The sequence below is a fragment of the Mytilus californianus genome, unplaced genomic scaffold (assembly GCF_021869535.1).
Source record: "Mytilus californianus isolate M0D057914Y unplaced genomic scaffold, xbMytCali1.0.p SCAF_10, whole genome shotgun sequence".
In the NCBI taxonomy this organism is placed as follows: Eukaryota; Metazoa; Mollusca; class Bivalvia; order Mytilida; family Mytilidae; genus Mytilus; species Mytilus californianus.
Window position 1 is genome coordinate 76,138,737 of NW_026262582.1, and position 22,690 is coordinate 76,161,426.

Sequence of the window (22,690 nt, forward strand, 5' to 3'; positions counted from 1 at the left end):
CAATATAAAATGAATCATATCAATCTAGTCTGATTATAAAACTATAACAATCTTGAAATTTATACAATAAAACAGTCAAAACTGAACATCATAGAGACGATAGTACAATTCTTATTTTTTTTTATAAGGAAAAAGTATAATAGTGTTAATTCAATTGTTGTAGGATTAAATCTGTAAAATTATAAAACATGAATTAAATACTATAATAACGTTACACATGTAATGTTCGGATTAAAAGTTAAATTTTAAATTCTTTATGTTAACACAATATTCGAACTTTTTCTTTATTGTATTTTACAATGTACGTTGATATAGAATTATTTGTAGAATTTAAAAGGAAGCATTTGTGATATATAATTAATCAATGATTGTTCTATCGTGTTTAAGACAATGGCTTTTATTACAGTGAAATATGGAGGTAAGATATGTACATTGGGGTATAAGATGTGTACTGGGGTATAAGATGTGTATTGAGATTGAGGTAAGAGATCTGTATTGGAGTTTATGATGTTCTGGAATTGGGATAAATATCTTTTTTAACCTTGTTGTTTTGGTGTTTTTTTGTTATTGTTGTGGGAAGTAAAATAATCCCCTTTTTTGAGGATTCTAAAGGGACATGAAATCTCATTAGGAACTACTTTCTTAAAATAAGCAAGAAAAGTTTTAAAAGTGAGAAGAGAGGTAAAATGATATTCCGCAAGATGTAATCCTCCTTTTTGTCGATCTTGTAATAAAGGTCAATTTACTTTCGTATATATTTTGCACAAACATATATATGTTGATGTAAGATATTTTTTCATTTCTATGTAACTCTTTTATAACATTTTCTTAATATGTTTCATCTTATTGTTAAGTAATGTATTTTCTTATTATATTGTATCTTAAGTGATAAACCGTGTGATTAAAGGGGATTGATTGATAAATTATTTCTATCTTAATGTCCAATGGCAAATATTTCACACATAATTCGAACGACAGTGGAAATTTTGAGTATGCGTCAAAACAGATACCCTACAACTAAATCAAATCAATATAATTAAACCGTATTTAGCCTTGAATGAAAGTTTTAGAAATGTACATTTTTGAATAAGGGATATTTCTTAATCAGATACGTTTTTGACAAACAACACAAACAAAAACAACGGTCCGATTTATAATTTAATAACAATAACCGTATACAAAATATGACAGACAGCCACCAACGACAACCATTGAAATATAGGCTCCTGACTTTATGACAGACAGCCATCAACGACAACCATTGAATTATAGGCTCCTGACTTTATGACAGACAGCCACCAACGACAACCATTGAATTATAGGCTCCTGACTTTATGACAGACAGCCACCAACGACAACCATTGAATTATAGGCTCCTGACTTTATGACAGACAGCCACCAACGACAACCATTGAAATATAGGCTCCTAAATTTATGACAGAAGCCACCAACGACAACCATTGAAATATAGGCTCCTGACTTTATGACAGACAGCCATCAACGACAACCATTGAATTATAGGCTCCTGACTTTATGACAGACAGCCACCAACGACAACCATTGAATTATAGGCTCCTGACTTTGTGACAGACAGCCACCAACGACAACCATTGAATTATAGGCTCCTGACTTTATGACAGACAGCCACCAACGACAACCATTGAATTATAGGCTCCTGACTTTATGACAGACAGCCACCAACGACAACCATTGAAATATAGGCTCTGACTTTATGACAGACATCCACCAACGACAACCATTGAAATATAGGCTCCTGACTTTATGACAGACAGCCACCAACGACAACCATTGAAATATAGGCTCCTGACTTGTGACAGACAGGCACTAACGACAACCATTGAAATATAGGCTCCTGACTTGGGACAGACAGCCATCAACAACAAGCATTGAAATATAGGCTCCTGACTTGGGACAGACAGCCACCAACGACAGCCATTGAATTATAGGCTCCTGACTTTATGACAGACAGCCACCAACGACAACCATTGAATTATAGGCTCCTGACTTGGGACAGGAACATGAAGAATGTCACGAGGATAACGATGTATTTGAACTCTCAACTTACCCCTAGTCTGGGACAAGCACAACATAAAAATGTACTTTGTACAGTAGTTGTCGTCTGTTTATGTAGTTCATACGTGTTTTTCGTTTCTCGTTTTTATATAGATTAGACCGTTGGTTTTCCCGTTTGAATGGTTTTACACTAGTAATTTTTTTGGGGCCCTTTATAGCTTGCTGTTCGGTGTGAGCCAATACTCCGTGTTGAAGGCCGTACCTTGACCTATAATGGTTTACTTTTATAAATTGTTACTTGGATGGAGAGTTGTCTTATTGGCACTCATACCACATCTTCCTATATCTATTTGACCTATAATTGTTTACTTTTTACACATTGTGACTAGGATGGATAGTTGTCTCATTGGCATTCATACCACATCTTCTTATTTATATAAAGATATACTGTAAAAATCTGTTTGAACTGGCTTGATTCATCAAATCGGCACGCATCACACAAACAAGAGATACAGGACACAAAGTACCGATCTAAGAGTACTTTTTACGATAAGACCTAAAAGCTTTACAGTCTAAGAGTATTTGTGGACACTTTAAAATCCGTGAAAATTGTGTCCTTCAAGATAATACTAAAAAGAACTCTATTCTTGTTCTTTTGCTTCAGTCTTGTATTTTCCTGTTGATTTTTGGCAATTGATAAACTGTTATATTTTATTCGAAATCTTGCAGAATAATATTAACATCAGTATTTACTTAAAAAGTCTTCCACTTTATGACTGATAAAATGTTAACAGACGAGACTACAACACTTGCAACCCGGCAAAGCTAGCATTCACCATCGCCCATCCTTTATACAAACAGTATAAGTAAACCATCACAAATTCGTTATCTGAAAAAAAAATTCCCCACTTGACCCCACGTTTGTAGCTGTTAAAGGTGCAAAACAATGTTTCACGTGACTTGATCGATTATGTTTAAGCATATTTAACCTGTGGTAAAATATACATTGTAGCTATTTTTCATTTTTGGCTTTCTTTGATAAGAAAATAAACACTCAATGGTGTATGTAAACTCGGTGTATTTGCAAAAGTTGTCTCTATGTGCATGGAGTGTATAGAAATCAAAATTAAAATTCGTACATATTTCAAATGTATTAGGAATTTGTAAAAGAGGAGATGAAAGGTTTTATCAATAACAATTCCAAGTGTCAATAAAGATTTTTTTTTGTAAACAATAAATAATTTCAGAAATTGACGAAACGAATAATTTCTTAAACCGAATTCCTCAAGACAATATGAAATGTGTACTATAATGAATAAGGAGATATGAGGGTTTGGATGGGGTTTACAGATAGAGAATAATAGGAGGGGGCAAAAAGTGCAGAATAATGGACAAAAATAATAAAGAATAGAGAAAAAATGGCAAAAAAATAAGGAATAGAGAATAATGGGATGTTGAATTTTAAAAAAAAGAGAACAATGGCGACGGTAAATAAAGAATTAATGAATAAAGAAAAGGCGGACATCCAGACCCTCATTGTCAATACTGTGATTAGTTGTGATGCTCCATCAAGACCCTCAGATTGTCAATACTGTGATTGGTTGTGATGCTCCATCCAGACCCTCAGATTGTCAATACTGTGATTGGTTGTGATGCTCCATCCAGACCCTCAGATTGTCAATACTGTGATTGGTTGTGATGCTCCATCCAGACCCTCAGATTGTCAATACTGTGATTGGTTGTGATGCTCCATCCAGACCCTCAGATTGTTTTGATTTTGTAATCAATAATCAATACATAATCCTGTACTGACTGACAGACACAAAATCTTAATCCTCAGAATGTTTAAATGATTGACAATAAGTATTGAAATTAATCCTACTTATTCTGACAAAGACTTATCAATAATTTAAGAGACATTCCAAACGGATTTGTCAATCGATAAAGATCAATTGAATGTTTGAACAAATATTTACACTGATAAATGAAGCAGTTATGTCTTGAAATGGTAAAAAAAATGTGGTGTTTGTTTGCCATAGGCGTTGTACAAAGATCGATCTAAGATAACTTCCTTCGGGCTGAAATAGACTATTTTCATATTGTTGACTTCTTACTCCGGGAGTATATACTCTTTTTCGACAGGTAACCTACTCTGTGGTAGGACCTTCTGGTACTCGGTCAAGTAAGAACAACTAGATAAAGTAAAATCACACTTATCACAATTATTGCCATTTTAGGGGAAAATATTTGTTCTCTGTTTTCTATACACAACAAATCATCGTAAAACAGCTATTTTCCCCCAAAATTACACCGATTGTAAGCTTGATTTAACTTCTTTTTAGTTGCTCTTTCTTGACCGAGTACCAGAACGTCCTACCACAGACCAGGTAACCTGTCGAAAAATTATAAACTCCGGATTTAAAACATGAAAACAACACGTTATAAATTTCAGGTGTCAGACCACCTATTCAAAATCCCTAACTTTTCAAACAAATTTTGAAATTTTCACAGCATTCTAAATATTTTACCTAAGTTTAGCTTCATAGAAACTAGGTATATAATCTTTCTACATGCCAATTTTCAACTGATGTTTAAAGTCTTGTAGAAAAATACTAACGTTTGGAAGACAAGTACTGCTAAAAATAACCGCTGGTTTTCTGGAAATCTGAAATAAGTATATACTATGGAGCGCATTTATCCTTAGTTTTTAATGCAAACTCATGGGCAAGTAAATTTTAGCTCAAACTGATCTACATATATTTCTCTTTCAACAAAAGAGTTTCATTTCTGCAAATATGTTGGTTACTTTAAGTAAATAATGACACCAACAGCACTAGTTTTGTCAAGCAAGGGCCACTTTTACATACGTTCTAAATTGGAGAGGGTGAATTTGTGGTCTGACACGTAAATGCGTCCGGAACGCCTTTTTGGATCCACTTCCATCCAGAACGCTCAAAGCCAAAAAGTTGAAAGCCAAGGATGTGTAAGAACCGAAACAATTGAAGAGCTATATAACAAAAAAGTACCTTAAAAATAGCCATATCCATATCAGGTCAACTTAACCTGAGGGAGTTGAATCTTTAGAGTAATATATGATAATAAGAAAATAGTCTATTAGGGTTATATGTAAAGGGGAAAATGTGTTTGGTTGTTGAGTACTGAAAAAAATGCTGAATAGATACATGAAGAATTGCCAAATAAAATAAAAACAGAACGATTTAAGTCAGCTTTTACTAACAAATAAAATTATTTTTCTTAGATTCCCAAGAAGATATTTTCAATCCGAACTGTAGAACATTTAATTTGCTTAGATGTATACAACGTCGATGTAAATGTAATGATGAGGGTGAGTATAGAACGACTTGTCTCATTGGTCGTAGGCAAGTTTAGAACAATTTGTTTGATTGGTCGAGGGGCTGAGATATATGATGCGTGGTTGTAAATGTAATAATGACGGCAATTGACTGGTTTGCATTGGAAAAGATTAAACTGAGAAAAGATCTTTTCTAAATTTTTCCTTTGCCAGCAAAGATCTTTGTGTCATGCATCAACTTAGGCAATATCCTTCATCATTAATCACTGGTATCTAATTTACCATCGTACTTAAGTCTGTACCTACAATCTAATATACCTAACAAACCAGCAGCGCTTGAATAATGAGTATGTATCGCCCAGTTAAAACGATATTGCAGAGCCTGCATTTTATACTATTATTTCCTTTATAGATGGTTGCTACTTACAAATTAGCTATTAAAACAAAGGTTTCAAGTGGTGAAAATAAAGTCATCCTTTCGAAAACCTGATTGAAGCTAACAACAATAAATAAAAAAACCGATATTGTAGACAGCAACCACCAATAATCACTGAATTACAGGCTTTTGATGTTTCGCGGCTAATATTGAAATAGGAAGATATAATATGATTACCAAAATGACACCTATCACCAGAGACAAAATACGTAAATGTAAGCAGATATACGGCTTCAACAACGAACAACATTCAAAACGTATAGAAATCTATAATAAAAGGCCCCGACATGAAAAATGGAAAAACAGCTCAAACAAGAAAAGCAGCGGCTTGATTTATGTTAACATGGTTGTGAGCACTCAAACCTTCCCAAACCCAGGAAAGTCGTGTGACAAAATAACTAGAAAAAATCCACTGACTGCTTGGCTAAAATTGGATAATGCTTGTTCCATTTCAGTCGAACGATCAGACGAAAGAAGTAAAAAGTAAAATACCGAACTCCAAGAAAATTCAAAACGGAAAGTCCTTTATAAAATGGCAAAATCAAAAGCTCAAAAAGATCAAACGAATGGAAAACAAATTCCTATATGTCATATTCCTGATTTGGTACAGGCATTTCCTTATTTAGAAGTAATATAGAGTGTTTACGAAAATGCTTTATTTCAGTCTAACTGTTTGATGACAGTAGTAATATTAAGATTTAACGTAAACATTTAATTTAGTCGAAAAATCAGAAGAATGTGATACTATGCTTTAACAAGAAATGTTTTATTTCAGTCGAACTATCAGATGAAAGTGGTAATATTTAGATTTTACGAAAATATTTAATTTAGTCAAAAAATCAGAAGAATGTGATATTATGCTTTTACGAGAAATGTTTTATTTCAGTCGAACTATCAGATGAAAGTGGTAATATCAAGTTTTTACGAGAATGTCCAAATAGATATGCCAGTGAAATGTTGACGGACAGAGAATCATTAGTTTTACTACGTGTAGAAAGTATGTATATAACTGTTTCTTTGATAAAGTTCCTTCCTTAGTTGGGTTTCCTATAAAATGTTGTCGTCGTTCGGGACTGATAATAAGTTACATAAGTGTTCCCTTACTGTTCCTCTGCTTGACCTTCCGCATCACCTTAGATCACCCCAGTATTGGTTTGGGTTCCTGTTGCTCAGTCTTTAGGTTTGTATGTTGTGATTTATATACTGTTGTTTGTCTTTTTGTCTTTTTTTTCTTTTGCCATGGCGTTGTCAGTTTATTCAAGTTGAATGTCTCTTTGGTATCTTTTGCCTCTTACCCAATATCTCCCGCACTGAAGGTGTACTCCATTTTCAGTTGCGGATCCAGAACTTTTCATAAGGGGGGGCGCTGACTGACCTAAAGGGGGGGGGGCGCTCTAGTCATGCTTCAATGATTCCCTATATAATCAACCAAATTTTTCCCACGAAAGGGGGGGGGGGGCGGGCCCCCAGGGTCCCCCTGGATCCGCCTATGATTTTCCCAGACTACGACTGAGGTGGTGTTAAAATATTTAAAAAAGACTTATTGAGAAATATGTAAGTTTGAACAAAATAATAACTATTAAATAACGATGGAAAAAAGACAGTACACAAAGAAAACACGGATATGGACTATAAAAATAAACGCTAACACAACATATCATTTGTAATTACATGAACATTATATTGATAACTTAAACCACGCACGATTGATCAAAAAGATAACTGCTTAGTAATTTTAGAAAAAAAAACGTATTAAGTGTATAGATTCAAACTTGTATGTTATGTTTTATGACTGTACCGCTGTTGATTTCCCCCGTACATTGCAGTTTTTGTTTGATTTCTCACAAATGTTTTAAAATTTTATGTTTCTATATAATGTCTTGTTATATTAAATCTGCTAATGATACCATAGCGATTTCAGATTCAAATTTATCACTTTATGAAGAGACGATTATATATAAAAAAGTAAAATAACAAAAATACCGAACTCCAAAGGAAATTCAAAACGGAAAGTCCTTTATAAAATGGCAAAATAAAAAGCTCAAACACATCTAACGAATGGAAAACAACTGCCATATTCCTGACTTGGTACAGGCATTCCCTTATGTAGAAAATGGTGGATTAAACCTGGTTTTATAGCAAGCTAAACCACTCACTTGTATGACAGTCGCATAGAAATCCATTATATTGACAACTATGTGTGAGAAAAACAAACAGACATTATATGTAAAAACGTCAAAAATTGGGGTCATTTTCAAAAAATGTAGAATTTTGAAATTGGAAAATTGAGTTAAAGTTACTTACTCAAACAACCCTCTTCATAAGCAAATCAAAACAAACAGTACTTATGGAACAACATATAAAAAGATGCAATCTTGATAATGTCAAACAAGAATGTATTGAAACATTTTTTGATAAGTGGTGCAACATTTTGTCTCTCCTGTTACCATGTTCAAATGAAATTTTAAGTTATTTAGAAAAGATTTCGGTAAAATTTTAATCTTGTTTTTCATAGCCAATAAGATTGTTTTCAATAGTAAAAACTTCTATATATTTTCATTCTGTGTAATAATAGATTATTTGTCAATTTTCCATGTTGTACTGAAAAATACCTCTCAAAATTGGTTTTCAAAGGTTATAAAAAATAACCACCAGCAATGCAAGTCTAAGATAGCAATTTGCAATGTTAAGCATTTTTGTTTCTCGTTCTAATAAACCCAACATCAAGTAATTCCCTCACATGTTGGAACTTTTGTCGTTTGTTTTGGTAACAGGAACGTACGTTAACGATATATCACCATATAAAGTTATATCCTGTTACTCTTTTTATCCTGTTTTAGATAGCAGTATTGCATCTGTATATGCTAAATTGCGAAGATTAAGACGTTGTAACCTTTAAATGATTTCAAATAACTAAACATTTCATTATGTGTAAAACTATATGTGATAATAGACTTTTTAAAGACGTTTATGTCAAATATTGTCTATCATGTTACTGTAACCACAGTAACCATAGTAACAGGATAGACATAACAGGATAGACAAATTTCTTCATTTATGAATGCTGTTGTGAAATAACTACTCCCTTTGATGAAGTCATAATGTTTTTCTGTTGTGATTTTGGTTTCCCACACGAAATTGCACTTTTTACAAGTATAATATTTTTGGTAATATCCTCTTGGCGTGGCTCGGTACTTATACATCCCGTCATCGTGTTATTGTGCTATCGTCATTTTTTGTATTCTTGTCTTTCATTTTTGCTTATGTGCTTTGCCTATATGCCATTTTGTTTTTCTTTGTTGACATATTTGTTTATTTTTATAGTGATTTAGATTATAATACAATGTTGACTGCTGTACCCCTATTTTTGACATTTTACATACTACAATGTATATAGATGTAAGAAGATACATATTATGTCTTTTTGTTTTCTTCGCACATTGTTGTCAATATAATGGAATTGTATGCGACTGTCATACAAGTGAGACGTTTAGCTAGCTATAAAACCAGGTTTAACCCACCATTTTCTACATAAGGAAATGCCTGTACCAAGTCAGTAGTATGACTGTTGTTTTCCATTGGTTTAGTGTGTTTTAGCTTTTGTTTTTTTCAATTTGATAAGGAACTTTCCGTTAGGAATTTTCCTAGGAGTTCGATATTTTTGTTATTTTACTTTTTAATCTTATCAAAATAGATCTAAATCGTGTTTATTATAGATGTTCCGACTCATAAATCCTACAAACTTTCATTTAAATACTTACAACTGCATTATCCAATGAAAATACAAATTTTAGCAAAGGTGTACTGAAAATAGGCCATTTTTAAAAAATTACCCATAACAATGAAATGCACGCGACTTCATTCAGACAACCGATCGACTATCGCATCGTTTTGTTATGTTATTCTATAAGCCCTAAGAAAAATTGCTGATAAAAAGAATAATTGCATATTTTTTTAGGCAGACTTCACCAGCTCGAATATCTGTTTGTCTTAGTGGGCTCGCTTTATATTCTTGCTTATGAATTTAGCGTTAATGCCATTATTCTATATATGATGCAGCATTTTCCGATTTTTAATTCCAGTTTCGATGTAAATCTGCTTAAATAACATGCAAAGCTAGTTTGACGTTCACTACGATATCGTCGTAAAGCTTCTAGAAAGCTTTAGTATTTTAACCTGAATATAAAACTAGGAGCTAATACAAAAACTAACCACTGTAAACGATAAAACTTTTTTTAAGGTCAAAAATGACATATTGTTTTTGTGAAAACTTCTATCAGTAGGAATTAAGAAGGTAGCTCTTAGTAATGGGACGTAAAACAAATTACTGGCACGTTTATGTCCATCATTTTAATAAATACATTTAAAACTTTTATCGGATATTGATTTATATCATATGTGTCACTGGAATGCTAAAAAAGCAATAACGAAACAGCCTGTGTAACAAACACAGATTTATCCCCTTTAACAAAGATCTGATTACCCTCTCAAATATTCTTCAAATATCTGCTTTGTCTACTTAAGGATGTTCGCTCCTCTTGTTTTTGATTTTTTGCCAGATATTCGGAATCCTCTGGTTTTATCCATGTAGAGCCATTAAAAATTTTGCCCACTAACCCCTACTTTGCTTTCCATAATTTGATTACATATAGTTTAAAATGTCATCTTTGAAAATTTTATAAAATCCTTGTTATTTTTTCATCGTTTTTGAAAGAAAAAAAATGTTAAATGTATGAAAAATCTAGAGAGAAGCATGTCCCTCCAAATTTTCAATGGCTTATATCTCGCAAACAAGCACACGGATCCTGCACTTTTTCTGCTTTTTTAGTTCCTTTATTTATATACTTTCAATTTATAATATTCTTTTAAAAAGCTTGTTATTTTGAAACAGAGTAGCGAACATCCTTAAATCTTCTCTTTTTCGAAGACTACTGACTTGTGAAAAAATATTTATTTGGTTTGATGTGACGTCCATTTTCACAGAACTAGTACACATTTTTGTTTAGGGGCCAGCTGAAGCCGCCTCCGGGTGCGGGAATTTTTCGCTGTGTTGAAGTCCCATTGGTGGCCTTGGGATGTTTTCTGCTGTTTGGTCGAGTTGTTGTCTCTTTGACACATTCCCCATTTCCATTCTCAATTTAATGTTTTTGATTTTAGAGAAGGATTCACATGGTGAAATTTACGTGCCGCTGTTAAACGATGAATACATATCAGACGAATTCCGCAGTAAGTACTTTTATATAGCTGTATTATTACATAATATGCTGTAGCATTCTACTTTTTTCATTGGTGATTACGATCACGTGATGCAAAAGATATAAAGTATATGGAATGTATGTTTCTATTTATATATATATATATTGACGGTCAATATTAAAAATCTTGCAAAACGCTATGTTTCTATTTATAAATAGTATAGCTTTAGATATAAATAAAGGTACACTCATTCTGTAATCCATGGCTCTTTAGAAAAATATCGTGGTTTTAATGGAAAAATGGTTTTCAATGGAAAAAAACTCTTTTATTTTTATATATCCTCTGATTTTTGCTAGAAATTTGAAATCGAACAGTTTATATAAAAAGTGCAATCCCTTTACAAATGATGAATAATCGGTGTCCTAAGACCACATTTTTATACCATTTTATTTCATAATAAATTCATTTATTTTCTCTTTTTTACAAAAAAATGTATGTTTATTTGTTCTTTTAATGTTTATTAGCGGGGAAGCGTTGTTATTCAGAATATCACTTATTTATATCTTTTCCCCAAAAAAACCAAGTTAATTCAGAGAAGATGTCGCAATCGTCTAGATGTTAAAAATAGGGATTATCATGTACATGTACCGTACCATGCACACTTTGTCTTTATTAAAGTGAGCTTTTAGTAGCAATATACCAACTTCACCTGCATATGGGACATTTCCCAACTCATTCGGTATTCAAGAGCTTGCAGCTGCTACTCAGACTTTGTAAAACGTCACCAGTGTCTGAGCAAAAAGTTGATGATCCAGGGTTCTGTCAAAGAACGTCTCGTTCTTTTTCTAAAAAAGTTCATCGGAAGATACCAAGCCCTTGTTGATAATTATTTCGTATCAACTTCACAAATAAATATGATGGTCTTTATGTATGGATTCTAGGTACTCACGTTGTTTATCATCTTATAATTACGTGTTATAGTGTTATATTATATCACAATGTTGACTGCTGTACCCCTATTTCTGACATTTTTACCTATTATGTCTGTTTGTTTTTTTCACACATTGTTGTCAATATAATAGAATTTTATGTGACTGTCATACAAGTGAGAGGTTTAATTCACCATTTTCTACATAAGAAAATGCCAGTACCAAGTCAGGAATATGACAGTTGTTTTCCATTCGTTTGATGTGTTTTAGCTTTTGATTTTGCCAATTGTTAAGTGACTTTCCGTTTTGAAATTTCTTTGGAGTTCGGTATTTTTGTTGTATTACTTTTTTTCTTAACTCCTTTTCATTAAAAAAATTTCAAAAAAAAGTGTCAAATCTATCAAACCTAGTAGTTTTTATTGATTGTACATGTGTTATGATAATTTTCATTTTGTTGTAGCACGAATATCTACAAAAGGATCTGGAGGGTCAGGTTCTCGGCCAAACAGCAGACGAGTAAGATCAAACACAAGGCGGAATAAAAAAGACGAAAAAAAGCAGCGAACTGAAAGTAGAGGAACAGCGCCATCCGCTAAGTTAGATGTTAAACGGTCAAGATCGCGACAAGGGAAATAACTACAAATTGTTATTGTTTTATCTCAGGTCTAGAAACAGTTGCGTCCCTTCATATGAAGTAAAATATTATAAATGTCCATTAACATTGAAAACTGTATAGTCGTAATCTATTCAATACAAATTTAGAAAAATGAATAAATGAATAAATAAAATAACCAAAGTGTGTGTGCTCATCAAAAGTTATTGTTTTATTTTAATAAAGATGATCAATTTACAAGATAGACCATGTGTTTTCGTTTTTGTTTGTTTTGTCTAGTATTTTCAGAGGAGTCAGTTGTTGGTTGTTAGTATTGTCTGTTATACTGTCAAATAATAATAATAATAATATTTAAATATCAGTTTTTGATTGATGTGATCTCAGGTGTCTTACATGAGCAAAACAAAGGATGCCATATGTGGAGCAGGATCTGTTTACCTTCCGAATCACCTGAGATCACCTCCGGATTTTGGTGGGGTTCGTATTGCTCAGTCTTTATAGTTTTCTATGTTGTGTTTTGTGTACTATTGGTTGTCTGTTTTCTTTTTTAGCCATGCCGTTGTCAGTTTATTTTTGACTTATGAGTTTGAATGTCCCTTTGGTATCTTTTGCCTCTATTCTACTACAAGCTATCAGTACGTCAGATACAATATGATCCATGTTCCCAATTGCCATTAAAACAATTGCTGTCACTATCTTGTACAGATAAATTTTGTCTACTTTCATAATGCCATTATAAGTATGACAGATGTAAAAGGTAACGCAGATCAAAATCTATAAACAATTACAATTGTTCATAGTTCTGATCTGTGTATTACCTTTTCTTTTTGAGTCATGGTGTTGTCAGTTTATTTTCGACGACGTATAAGTTTGACTGTCCCAGTGGTATATTTCGTCTCTTTTATATTCTATTATTGTATGTGACCTCATTTAAATATGTATGGTATGTGACCTCATTTAAATATGTATGGTATGTGACCTCATTTAAATATGTATGGTATGTGACCTCATTTAAATATGTATGGGTTGTTTCTGATGTATGTGACTTTTTCATGGAATGAGGTTTAACAATTTCGATGCTATTTGAAACTTGATAGTACTTGACAGAGAATGCAGTTTCTAATTGATACTAAGTCTATTGTATTTGGTTTGACAATCATTATAGATATTCCCTGTTTTAGGTAAACACCGTTATAGTGGGTTTCACATAAGAGACAGTCTTCGTTTTATGTGAAATTCGTTGTTTTATATGTTAGCCATGCATTTATTGAGCTTCCTCGGTTTTATGCGATTTGTGTTGCTCAATTTTTTTATTGTTCCCTTTGTATTTCCATTTTTTATGTGTGGTTTGATGGTGTGAACGACCTTCGTTTTCTGTGAAGTAGCTATAAAATTCCAAAAAAAAAATCGTAATAAAACAAAACATTTAATAGTCAAAATAGATATGTTTTAACAACAAGAAAGACATCAGTAAGTTTACAACTCTTTACCGAATGAGGGGACGACCATTTGATATTCTGGGAGGGGACCAGGAGAATTGCTTCTGGACTGATCATTTATTTTCATCTGTTGCTACGCTTGGTTATTTTTTCCGCGTTTTCATTTTTGTACACATTTGATTCCTGCATTTTGTGTTGCAGAATAATCATTTTTTATTTTGCCTTGTGCAAAGTTGCTTATTTTTAGTTTTTTACCAGATCAAATTATTCATTTTCAAAATACTCCTCCAACCCAGAAAATCAAATGGTCAACCCTTTACTATCAAAGATTTAAACAGAAGAAGAAAAGTCATACAAAGTAATTTTTAACCATAGGACAAAACAAAAAGAATGTATCAAATACAGGATATCAATCGATTGAAATTGATACAAACATTACCCAAAAGTGTAGACATGTTCAAGTGAAAAGGCAGCCTGTCGTTAGGTACTAATATACAGAGATCTTCACTGAAATATCTGTACCAGTAAAAAAATCTGTTAACAGCATGCGCAATATTGTTGTTGAATAAAAAAAAAGAAAAGGTAGCCACACACAGTAGTAGGTCTACGCAGAACCTTTTAGAAAAAATGATCTAACAATTATAGTATAAACACTTTTCAAACAAATTTAGAACTCAAAATTAATTTGGCTCGTTTAATTTTCATAAAATTTCGACAAAATATTTACTTTGACACTCTGACAAAAATATAAAAATTTCAAAAAACTTGAACCACACATTTTGTCAGAAAAAATCTGTATTTCAATCAAATTTCTATTTCATTGCGAAACAGGATTATGGGTGTTTTCATATCGTAAAAAAAAAATGGAGTCAATTAATGATTCCTTCAATATTAGGGAGGAATTATTTAAACCAGTTTAAATTTTTATAGTTTTACAATGTTATTACTACATACATAATTTGATATTATTTCTATACACAGTTAAAAAAGATGTCGACCTTGTCGACGACAAAAATACGTCAATGCAATGTAATAATGCAAAATGATACATTTAAATAGACCTTATCGCTATTTGGGAATCTGCGACACTTGACCCGATAAACAATTGAACTACTAACGTCATACAACAATCACCTTTCTTTTGTGGCGTGAGACATCTTTTATTGTGAAATCAAAATTTTACGGGAACCTTTGTGGTGTCCAGTAATGGCGGACAAATGGCGATAAGGTGTATGAGTTAAGGTGTTTGGTACAGTATATAAAGTATTCAAAAGGGCGACACACTTCTTTCAGATAGTGTCATTGTAGTTAGTATGTAGATGATATAGTTGATATGGCGATAATGTTGTTGATATGGTGACAATGCAGTTAAAATAATAAAAAATATTTACAAAAGAAGAAATGTACCCACAAACGAATAATTTGACGTAATAACCGATGATATTGTTAGAAATGTTGATATTGTTATATATTGTTAGACGCAATACCACATCTACTTATTTTTGTACTGTTACGAATGGCGATATGTATAAATTTAGACAAAGTTGTTACAAGTAAGGAAAATGTTGTTACATATTGTGACAATGTAGTTACAACAGAGAAACTGTTGTTACAAATGACGATTTGTCGTTATATAATTGGACAAAACGGTAACACATGATGACAATGTAGCACTTATGATCATTTTTAATGATTTTGAAGCAATATTGTAGTATTGTTAGTGTCAAATCGTTCTGCACAAGGATTTGTAACATGTGCGGCTCAAAACGCGACACCCAAGTATTGATTTAGTTTCAGAAAATTATTTTTGTTCGTTGGATTAATAACAGCAATGAGTTACAAGTAAAATATGTACACAAGAGTATGTCCATGATAACGTGACACAACAAATAGCTATAAAATACAAAAATAACATTTTATATACTACACCAAGTAAAAAAATGGACGGGTAATTTAAAACATCAGCAGTAGTGAAAACATCACATCAGACTAGGATTTCACAAAGATAGTTTTGAGATCTAGACAATGAACTTTCGGATATAAGAATTTTTGAAATTACCTATTATAATTGAATGAGCCATTGACGGTACGAAAACTATCAAATTTTTGTAACAAAATAATTATATTTACACATGCGCACAAGCTATCGCTCAAGTTCTTGTGCATTTGATATTTTTATATATTAAAATGCATTATTATTTGGTAAGAAGAAATTTTATGAACTATTTTTCAATTTATTTATTAGCCCCTTTCGCATCCTCATATGATGTATGATGGTGTTAATGGGGTCGCCAACATGACGATACAAAATTGATTTATAAAATTATGTTAACGATATACATTTTCTTTGCATAATGCTAACGTTTACTCATAAATGCGACGTGAATAATTAAGATTTAATTTTTCGGCTTGATTTACGAAAAAGGTATCAAAATGGGCCGCTTGTCGCCTGAAAAAAATCTACCCTTTAATATACCACATAAGTTATTCCAGTTAGGACCACAGACTGAAAATAGTCTTTTACAATTACAGTTCTTATTCGATTTGAAAATATAAGGTGTACATGTATCATTAAGCTTTACGTCTAAATCATAACAAGGATTATCAATCTTATAGAAATATTTGCTGCAAGATATCTTCTGCTCATTAATTTTGGATACTAGTTTCGACGTTGAAAAGATTGTGGTTTTTCAACATGTTCAAAATATTTGAAAAAGGTATTTAAAACTTAACTATTTAACCTTAGATTTTATTTTACAATTCAAAGATACAATAAAAATTTAAAAAAATTGTTAATTAGAAGAACAAGAAGTAAAAGTGTTAATTTTAAGATATAAGACTATGACTATTCTATTTTATTTCAACATGTGAGATTGTAGTTTTGAAGATCTTTCGACCCCATAATATATCTTAGGATTTGAAAAAAAAGAGACAGGATTGTGAAAACAGTAACAATGTATACAAACTTATAAATATAACTTTTCTGTGGCAATAAAACAAAAAGGGATATCACAAAATACCATAAAAGTTCTTCAACCCAGCTTGTCACCAAAATAAGTCTATTTGTCCATATCTTACAAAAAATACATAGTAGATCAGTAATTCAACACCGACCGCAGATTTAATTCGGAACAGTCTATGCTGACTCCGTATAACGAAGTAAAGAGTCACTGTTTCGTAGATAACCATTGTAACTAGTCAATCATTATCTTGCCATTTTCAATGCCATTCTGGTTTTTATCTAGTTGTTGTTGTTTTTGTTTCTCCTTTTCCTTGTCGTCTTTTCCAAACGTAGTATCATCGATAATCCCGGTTGTATCCCAAACTTTCATCGTCCCGTCAAAGGATCCAGTAAACAGCTTGCCATCTACTATCTACAAATGTCGTTAATAGAAATTAGACAATAAACATGGTATCTCGAATGACTTTATACATATTCAATGATAAAAATTTCTTTAGCTTAGCATGATCATTCAGTCTGTTGTATCGCATAACTCTTCTACAGCTTAGCATATATCAGTCAGTTTAAGTTGTTATCTATCCTTTAACCTAGCATATTACTGTCTCATTGGTTGACAATTCTACACCCAGTCTATTCTATAAACTTGAATTTCATTTAATTTTAATAGCACAATTGATAAAGAATAAAACCAAAATTATTCCAAATTTTCCATTAAATATCGTTCGTACTTTCATAAACTCAAATATATAAGAACGATATAAAATATTTTACTGATGATGTCAAAACGTAATGTGAGAAATAAGTCACTCCCAATGTTTAATGCTGGATATCAAATATAAACGTACATTCCTGTTATTTCAATTATTGTTTCCATTAAAATTGTTTTTTTTAATCAAGCTACCAAGGTATTAAAATTCACAGTTCATAATGCACTCGTTGGCTTCTTACTTAACATTAATAATTTATCAAATTTGACATTATAGAATTGAATTTTGTTACTAATTAATTGATTATAGAATTGCATGTAGACAACATCTGATTACAACACAACGTTACTGGATATAAAAGAGTGCATTACAGTTTGATTAATTACAATATAAAATGTCGCATGCAACAGGCTATAGACATCAACAACTATTATCTACCAAAAAAGGTTTCAGAATGAAAAACAAAATACTATGAAATGATACATGAGGGAGTGCATTATGTGAATGAGATGGCTTTAAATTGAGAAAAACAATATCCAGAAGTCCTAAAATCGCAAAGTGTGAATTGAGAGTAATTTTAAGTTTTTCTGTAATGTTAATTTTAGGATTGTCCGTAAGACTCTTAACCTGTCGACGCACCCAGTCTCGCACCTTCATGAGATTTCCCTCAGTCTCGCACCTTCATGGGATTTCCCTCAGTGTTTTTTTTTTTATAGTTCCTTGATCTGTCTTTTCTTACTCGATTTATGGGATCTCACCATCGGTAAACTACTGTCACCCTAATTAATATAAGTTTTGACATGAAACGTACTTTTGGATTTGTAAAACTGAACAATTGTCAATGCTTTCGAAGGCTTGAAGTAGAGAAATTGAATTGTATCATAGCCGGAATGCATTTTTGTTGAGGGAAAGTGATCATATTTTGTAGGAAATATGTATTCTCGTGCGTCTAGTTTGCATGTGTTAACAAACATGAGCAGTAATTATTGTTTGTGTTTTACCATTATTAATCATTTCTCATGATCTTGTTTTCATTTTACGTTTCGTCCGTCAGGGTGCCACTAGTACTGTAGTAAGCACAGTTGTGTTGACATGAAATATAACTAATTTGTTCATTTTCTACTTTTACTGTGTATAAAATATTGAATTGATCGAAACACAAAAGGTTTTCGACTATCAGGCGTTACCCGTATTTGGCACAACCTTTCGGATATTTTGGTTTTGATGGTAGTAATAACATTACCAGTACCAGTTTTGCTGCACCAGATGCACAGATGATCAACTTCGTTTCTAGTTTTGCCATCGAATTGTATAGATTCCAGCGTCACTGATTAATCTTATGAAGAAGAAACGCACATCTGGCGTACCATATTATTAACCTGGCATCTATAATGAGTTACTTTGAAAGAGGAAGATAAAGTATAACGAACATTATTCCTAAAATGACGTTTACGTTTGTCAACTATTTTCTTGAATATACTCTTAGGTCGAAGAAGTACAGGTAATCTTAACTCTGTTTTATTTGAATGCAGGAGACTGATTGAAATCAGTGCCTAATCTACTATTCGTTTGTATATCAGACACATTGCATGCTGATTTATGTCAGTACCTAATCTTCTATTCGTTTTTATATCAGACAGAAAAATTGTATGCTGATTGATTCATACTGTTTTAACCTGCCTGCACATTCCTTATCATGTTTGCCTGAAAACTTTAATATACTTCACATGCAACTACTGTGTCTAAATACTAGTTATTTATTAATGTGTATTCATGCCTAGTAAATATTGTGAGTTTACTCTTACACTGTTTTAAATACATAAGGATACATTTATGCATGTTCGATTGATATTTGTTCATGCTACGTTTCCAGGCATGCATCCAAAAATGTCTAAAGTCCAAAATCATGCTTCGAATCAACCTTTACCTCAATGGACGTTACACAAAAATGGTGACTTTCAAACGTCTTTCTCAGAGCACCAGATTTGGGATCAAAGCACCTTGCTGTGTTATCACCACTAGCGGTGAACACTATATATGAAATGATAACATATATTAGCTGATGAATAGTATACTTGAAAGTATCAAACGAAAATATTTAAAACATTCTTTAAATACCCTGGTTTTGATCACTAGCATTCAACAATTGACTGAACAATAATGCTAAAATAGTTGTCACAATTTCAAATGAAAGAATGGTGCATTAAAATGATAGTTGTGTGCAAAAAATAAGATGAACAAATTGAAAGGGTGCTTTTGCACAACTACGTAGATCACGAAAATTTGTATGTCTGCCTTCTAACCGTCTCTGAACTATAAATTAATTACATGTATAAGCGACTAGTTTGGAAAAAGTATCTATGTTTGACCTCTAACTCCGAATAATAAATCCAGATAAGAAGATTACAAACATTTCGTATATTGGACCTGCACTCGTCGCTAGTTAAGGAAAACTAAATGATGAAACCGTCATTTTTGTTGGTACATTTTTGTATTTTGAATTCAACATAAATCGTTTTTGCTGTGAATTGAAACAGACGAAACGGCGGTCAATTGACAGGATAAATCAGCTTATTAGTTGAGTTGTTACGTTGAATTGATCAAAAGAATAGACATTACTTTGGTTTATAGAAATTCCTTATGCTTATAGTTCATATCGACAGAAAGAAAGCACACAAACAAATGTATACTGTAAGCCATTTTATAAACTAAATTTTAATAAACAATAACTATAACATATAAATATGAAAAAAATGCAGTTTATGATACTCCATTGGTCATTTCAAAGAATAACGTAGGAGGTCAACCACAATATTAAGTATAGAGAAAGTGCATTAAACTACATAATTATGAAAGGGCCCAAAATAAGAAATTCATCGGTGCCAAAACTTTTGGAATCGGTCAAGCGGTTCAAAATTTATGACCATTTAGATTTCAAAAAGTTGGCCGTTTTTCTTGCGAAGGCAAAAATATTATATTTTGGGCAATTTTTAGGCCAAATATTTCTTAAAGGAAAGGAACAGCAAACGAGGACTTCCATTATTCGTACACAAATATATAACTATATCTTTAGTTGAATATGCATTCTTTAAGACGTCGTTAATCAATCCTAACGCTTTTGAAAATAATATCAATGAAATGCGTTTGATAATTCTGAAATGGGAAATTGTTTGAAAACAGTGGATAGAAATTCAATGTTTTTTATCAAATGATAAAGAATAAATACATTATATATGAAAGGAAGTTTGTATATTTACCCTGCCCCTTCTGTAGATTGACAAGTTAGAAAAACTAATTAATAAGAAGTTCTTGAATATTCCCTGACAAGACCCATTTGACAAACTAGGAGTGATTTTTCTCGCCGAAAAATATATATTCTGACTTTTTGTCGTATAAATATATTTAGAAAAGGTATAGGCACTGAGAATATAGCTTCTTCACCACAACATGTATAAGTACGCAAAACAGAAAAATTGTTAATATATATATCACTTTTATTCTGGACATTATAGATGAGGTATCGATATCGCATTCGACGTTATAAAATTAAATCTACATTGTTAGATTAAAACCTAATAGGGATAATTTACCATAGGGTGATCCATTATGTTTTACCATTTCCTATGATGTTTAAATTTATCCTTTTCAATCCTTTTGTTTGTTGATGTAGATATACGGAAAACACAAATCAGTGAAAAGTGGATAAATAATTATACATGTTAAGAAGAAATGTTTGGTTACTTTACTAAATGTGAAACTATCCGATTTAAAGGGGTCTTCTCTGAAACTATTTTTGCGTATTTAATACATATTGTAGTGGCATTAGAACATCTGGACTAGGATACAAATAAACAACAAAAGAATGTAGCATGGAAATAGGCGTAGCGCACATCTATGAAAATTATGTGATTTTCGTAACCTGAATAGCATATACAGCCTTCTCGTGCCCTTTGAACTCTCTTTTAAGAGCTCCCGATTTAGCGTCAAAAGTTCTTGCTATGCCATCACCGCATGCAGTGTATACTACAACGTGAAAATATGCATATCATATTACACTTTGTGATAATAAAACATAAAATATGAAATATTAAATCTGTGCCACTGAAATACAAGTCATGCTAATAAGCGTGGTATTATGGTTGTATTTTTACACAACCAATTACAATGTTACAATAATAATGACTATTTGTAAATAAAGTCATCACAGATAAGTGTGATTTTGTAAAATATTCACAGTATCCTAGTTGTTATATATAAATTCATTTTGTTTATAGAAGGTTGCTAAAAATGAGAGAAGATACCAAGGAGCTATTCGAATATCATAAGTCAGAAAACAGACATTGTCAAGGCCTCAAATAAAAACGACGAGAGTGACAATAACCAACATTACATAGAAAAGTAAAGACTGAGTAACACGAACCTCATCGAACATCTGGATAGATGTCAGGTGTTCTGGAAGTGTAAGCAGGACGTGCTCCACTTGTTGCAATCTTCGTGTTGCTCACGAAATTAAATCCGGTTAGATGTCGCTTTCGGTAACATCACAATCGGAAAAAAGAGGACGGGATAATGATAACGACACATGGAACATATCCGTAGTCGTATGTAACACAGATATTTCATAAGGGTCAATCAAAACATGATGGCGTCCGTAAAAACTTTTCCACTTGGAGCCCTTAAAGTAATATCTTCCTTGTAAGTAGTAACCTTCTATTAGGGAAATCATGATACTACTTTATCAGAAATAATATTTTACAAGGTCAAACGGTCATAAAACCTAACACGAAGATCGGAAATAATGTGTAACGTTTCTTATATTATAGAAATAGTAACTACGTATGATAATTGTAGTTTGGAATAATATAATTTATTCGACGTGAGGGACAAGATAACATGATCAATTATATCAGGATATAATTCTAGGTTATGCTAATAGCAGTCGAAAGTAAATACCAAGAATGGCGGTTGTAATGCGTTAACAAGACGGATACTATGTCACGGTGCTGGTTTGAGGCAAACTTTCTGCTACATAAAGATTGGAAAATTAACAATGAAGGAATT

At 32.2% G+C, this 22,690-nt stretch overlaps 2 protein-coding genes across 3 annotated transcripts in view; one reads left to right on the forward strand and one right to left on the reverse strand.

The window, feature by feature from the left end:
• Positions 1-303: 303 nt before the first annotated feature.
• Positions 304-12,767, forward strand: LOC127719105 (uncharacterized protein CXorf65 homolog). The gene is made up of 5 exons (XM_052225131.1): positions 304-418; positions 5,294-5,380; positions 6,670-6,780; positions 10,941-11,009; positions 12,369-12,767. The coding sequence occupies exons 1-5, from the start codon at positions 391-393 to the stop codon at positions 12,542-12,544; spliced, it is 471 nt and encodes a 156-aa protein (XP_052081091.1). The 5' UTR covers positions 304-390; the 3' UTR covers positions 12,545-12,767.
• Positions 12,768-13,934: 1,167 nt separating this feature from the next.
• Positions 13,935-22,690, reverse strand: part of LOC127718561 (WD repeat-containing protein 86-like) — a 40,609-nt gene continuing 31,853 nt past the window's right edge. The window contains exons 3-5 of one of the 2 annotated variants that reach the window (XM_052224628.1): positions 21,580-21,652; positions 19,557-19,662; positions 13,935-17,334 (exon numbers count right to left, since the gene is read on the reverse strand). In XM_052224628.1, coding sequence (XP_052080588.1) covers positions 17,155-17,334; positions 19,557-19,662; positions 21,580-21,652 — 359 coding nt within the window. In that variant the 3' untranslated portion in view covers positions 13,935-17,154. Of the gene's footprint in view, positions 17,335-19,556; positions 19,663-21,548; positions 21,653-22,690 lie in introns of both variants that reach the window. The other variant, XM_052224627.1, reaches the window with a different exon arrangement.

Excerpts from the sequence above, each read along its gene's own strand:
- LOC127719105 (XM_052225131.1), top strand. The coding sequence starts at position 391 with ATGGCTTTTATTACAGTGAAATATGGAG. Across the intron at positions 6,781-10,940 it reads AGTTTTACTACGTGTAGAAA|AGAAGGATTCACATGGTGAA; the intron begins GTATGTATATAA and ends TTTTGATTTTAG. Across the intron at positions 11,010-12,368 it reads CATATCAGACGAATTCCGCA|CACGAATATCTACAAAAGGA; the intron begins GTAAGTACTTTT and ends ATTTTGTTGTAG.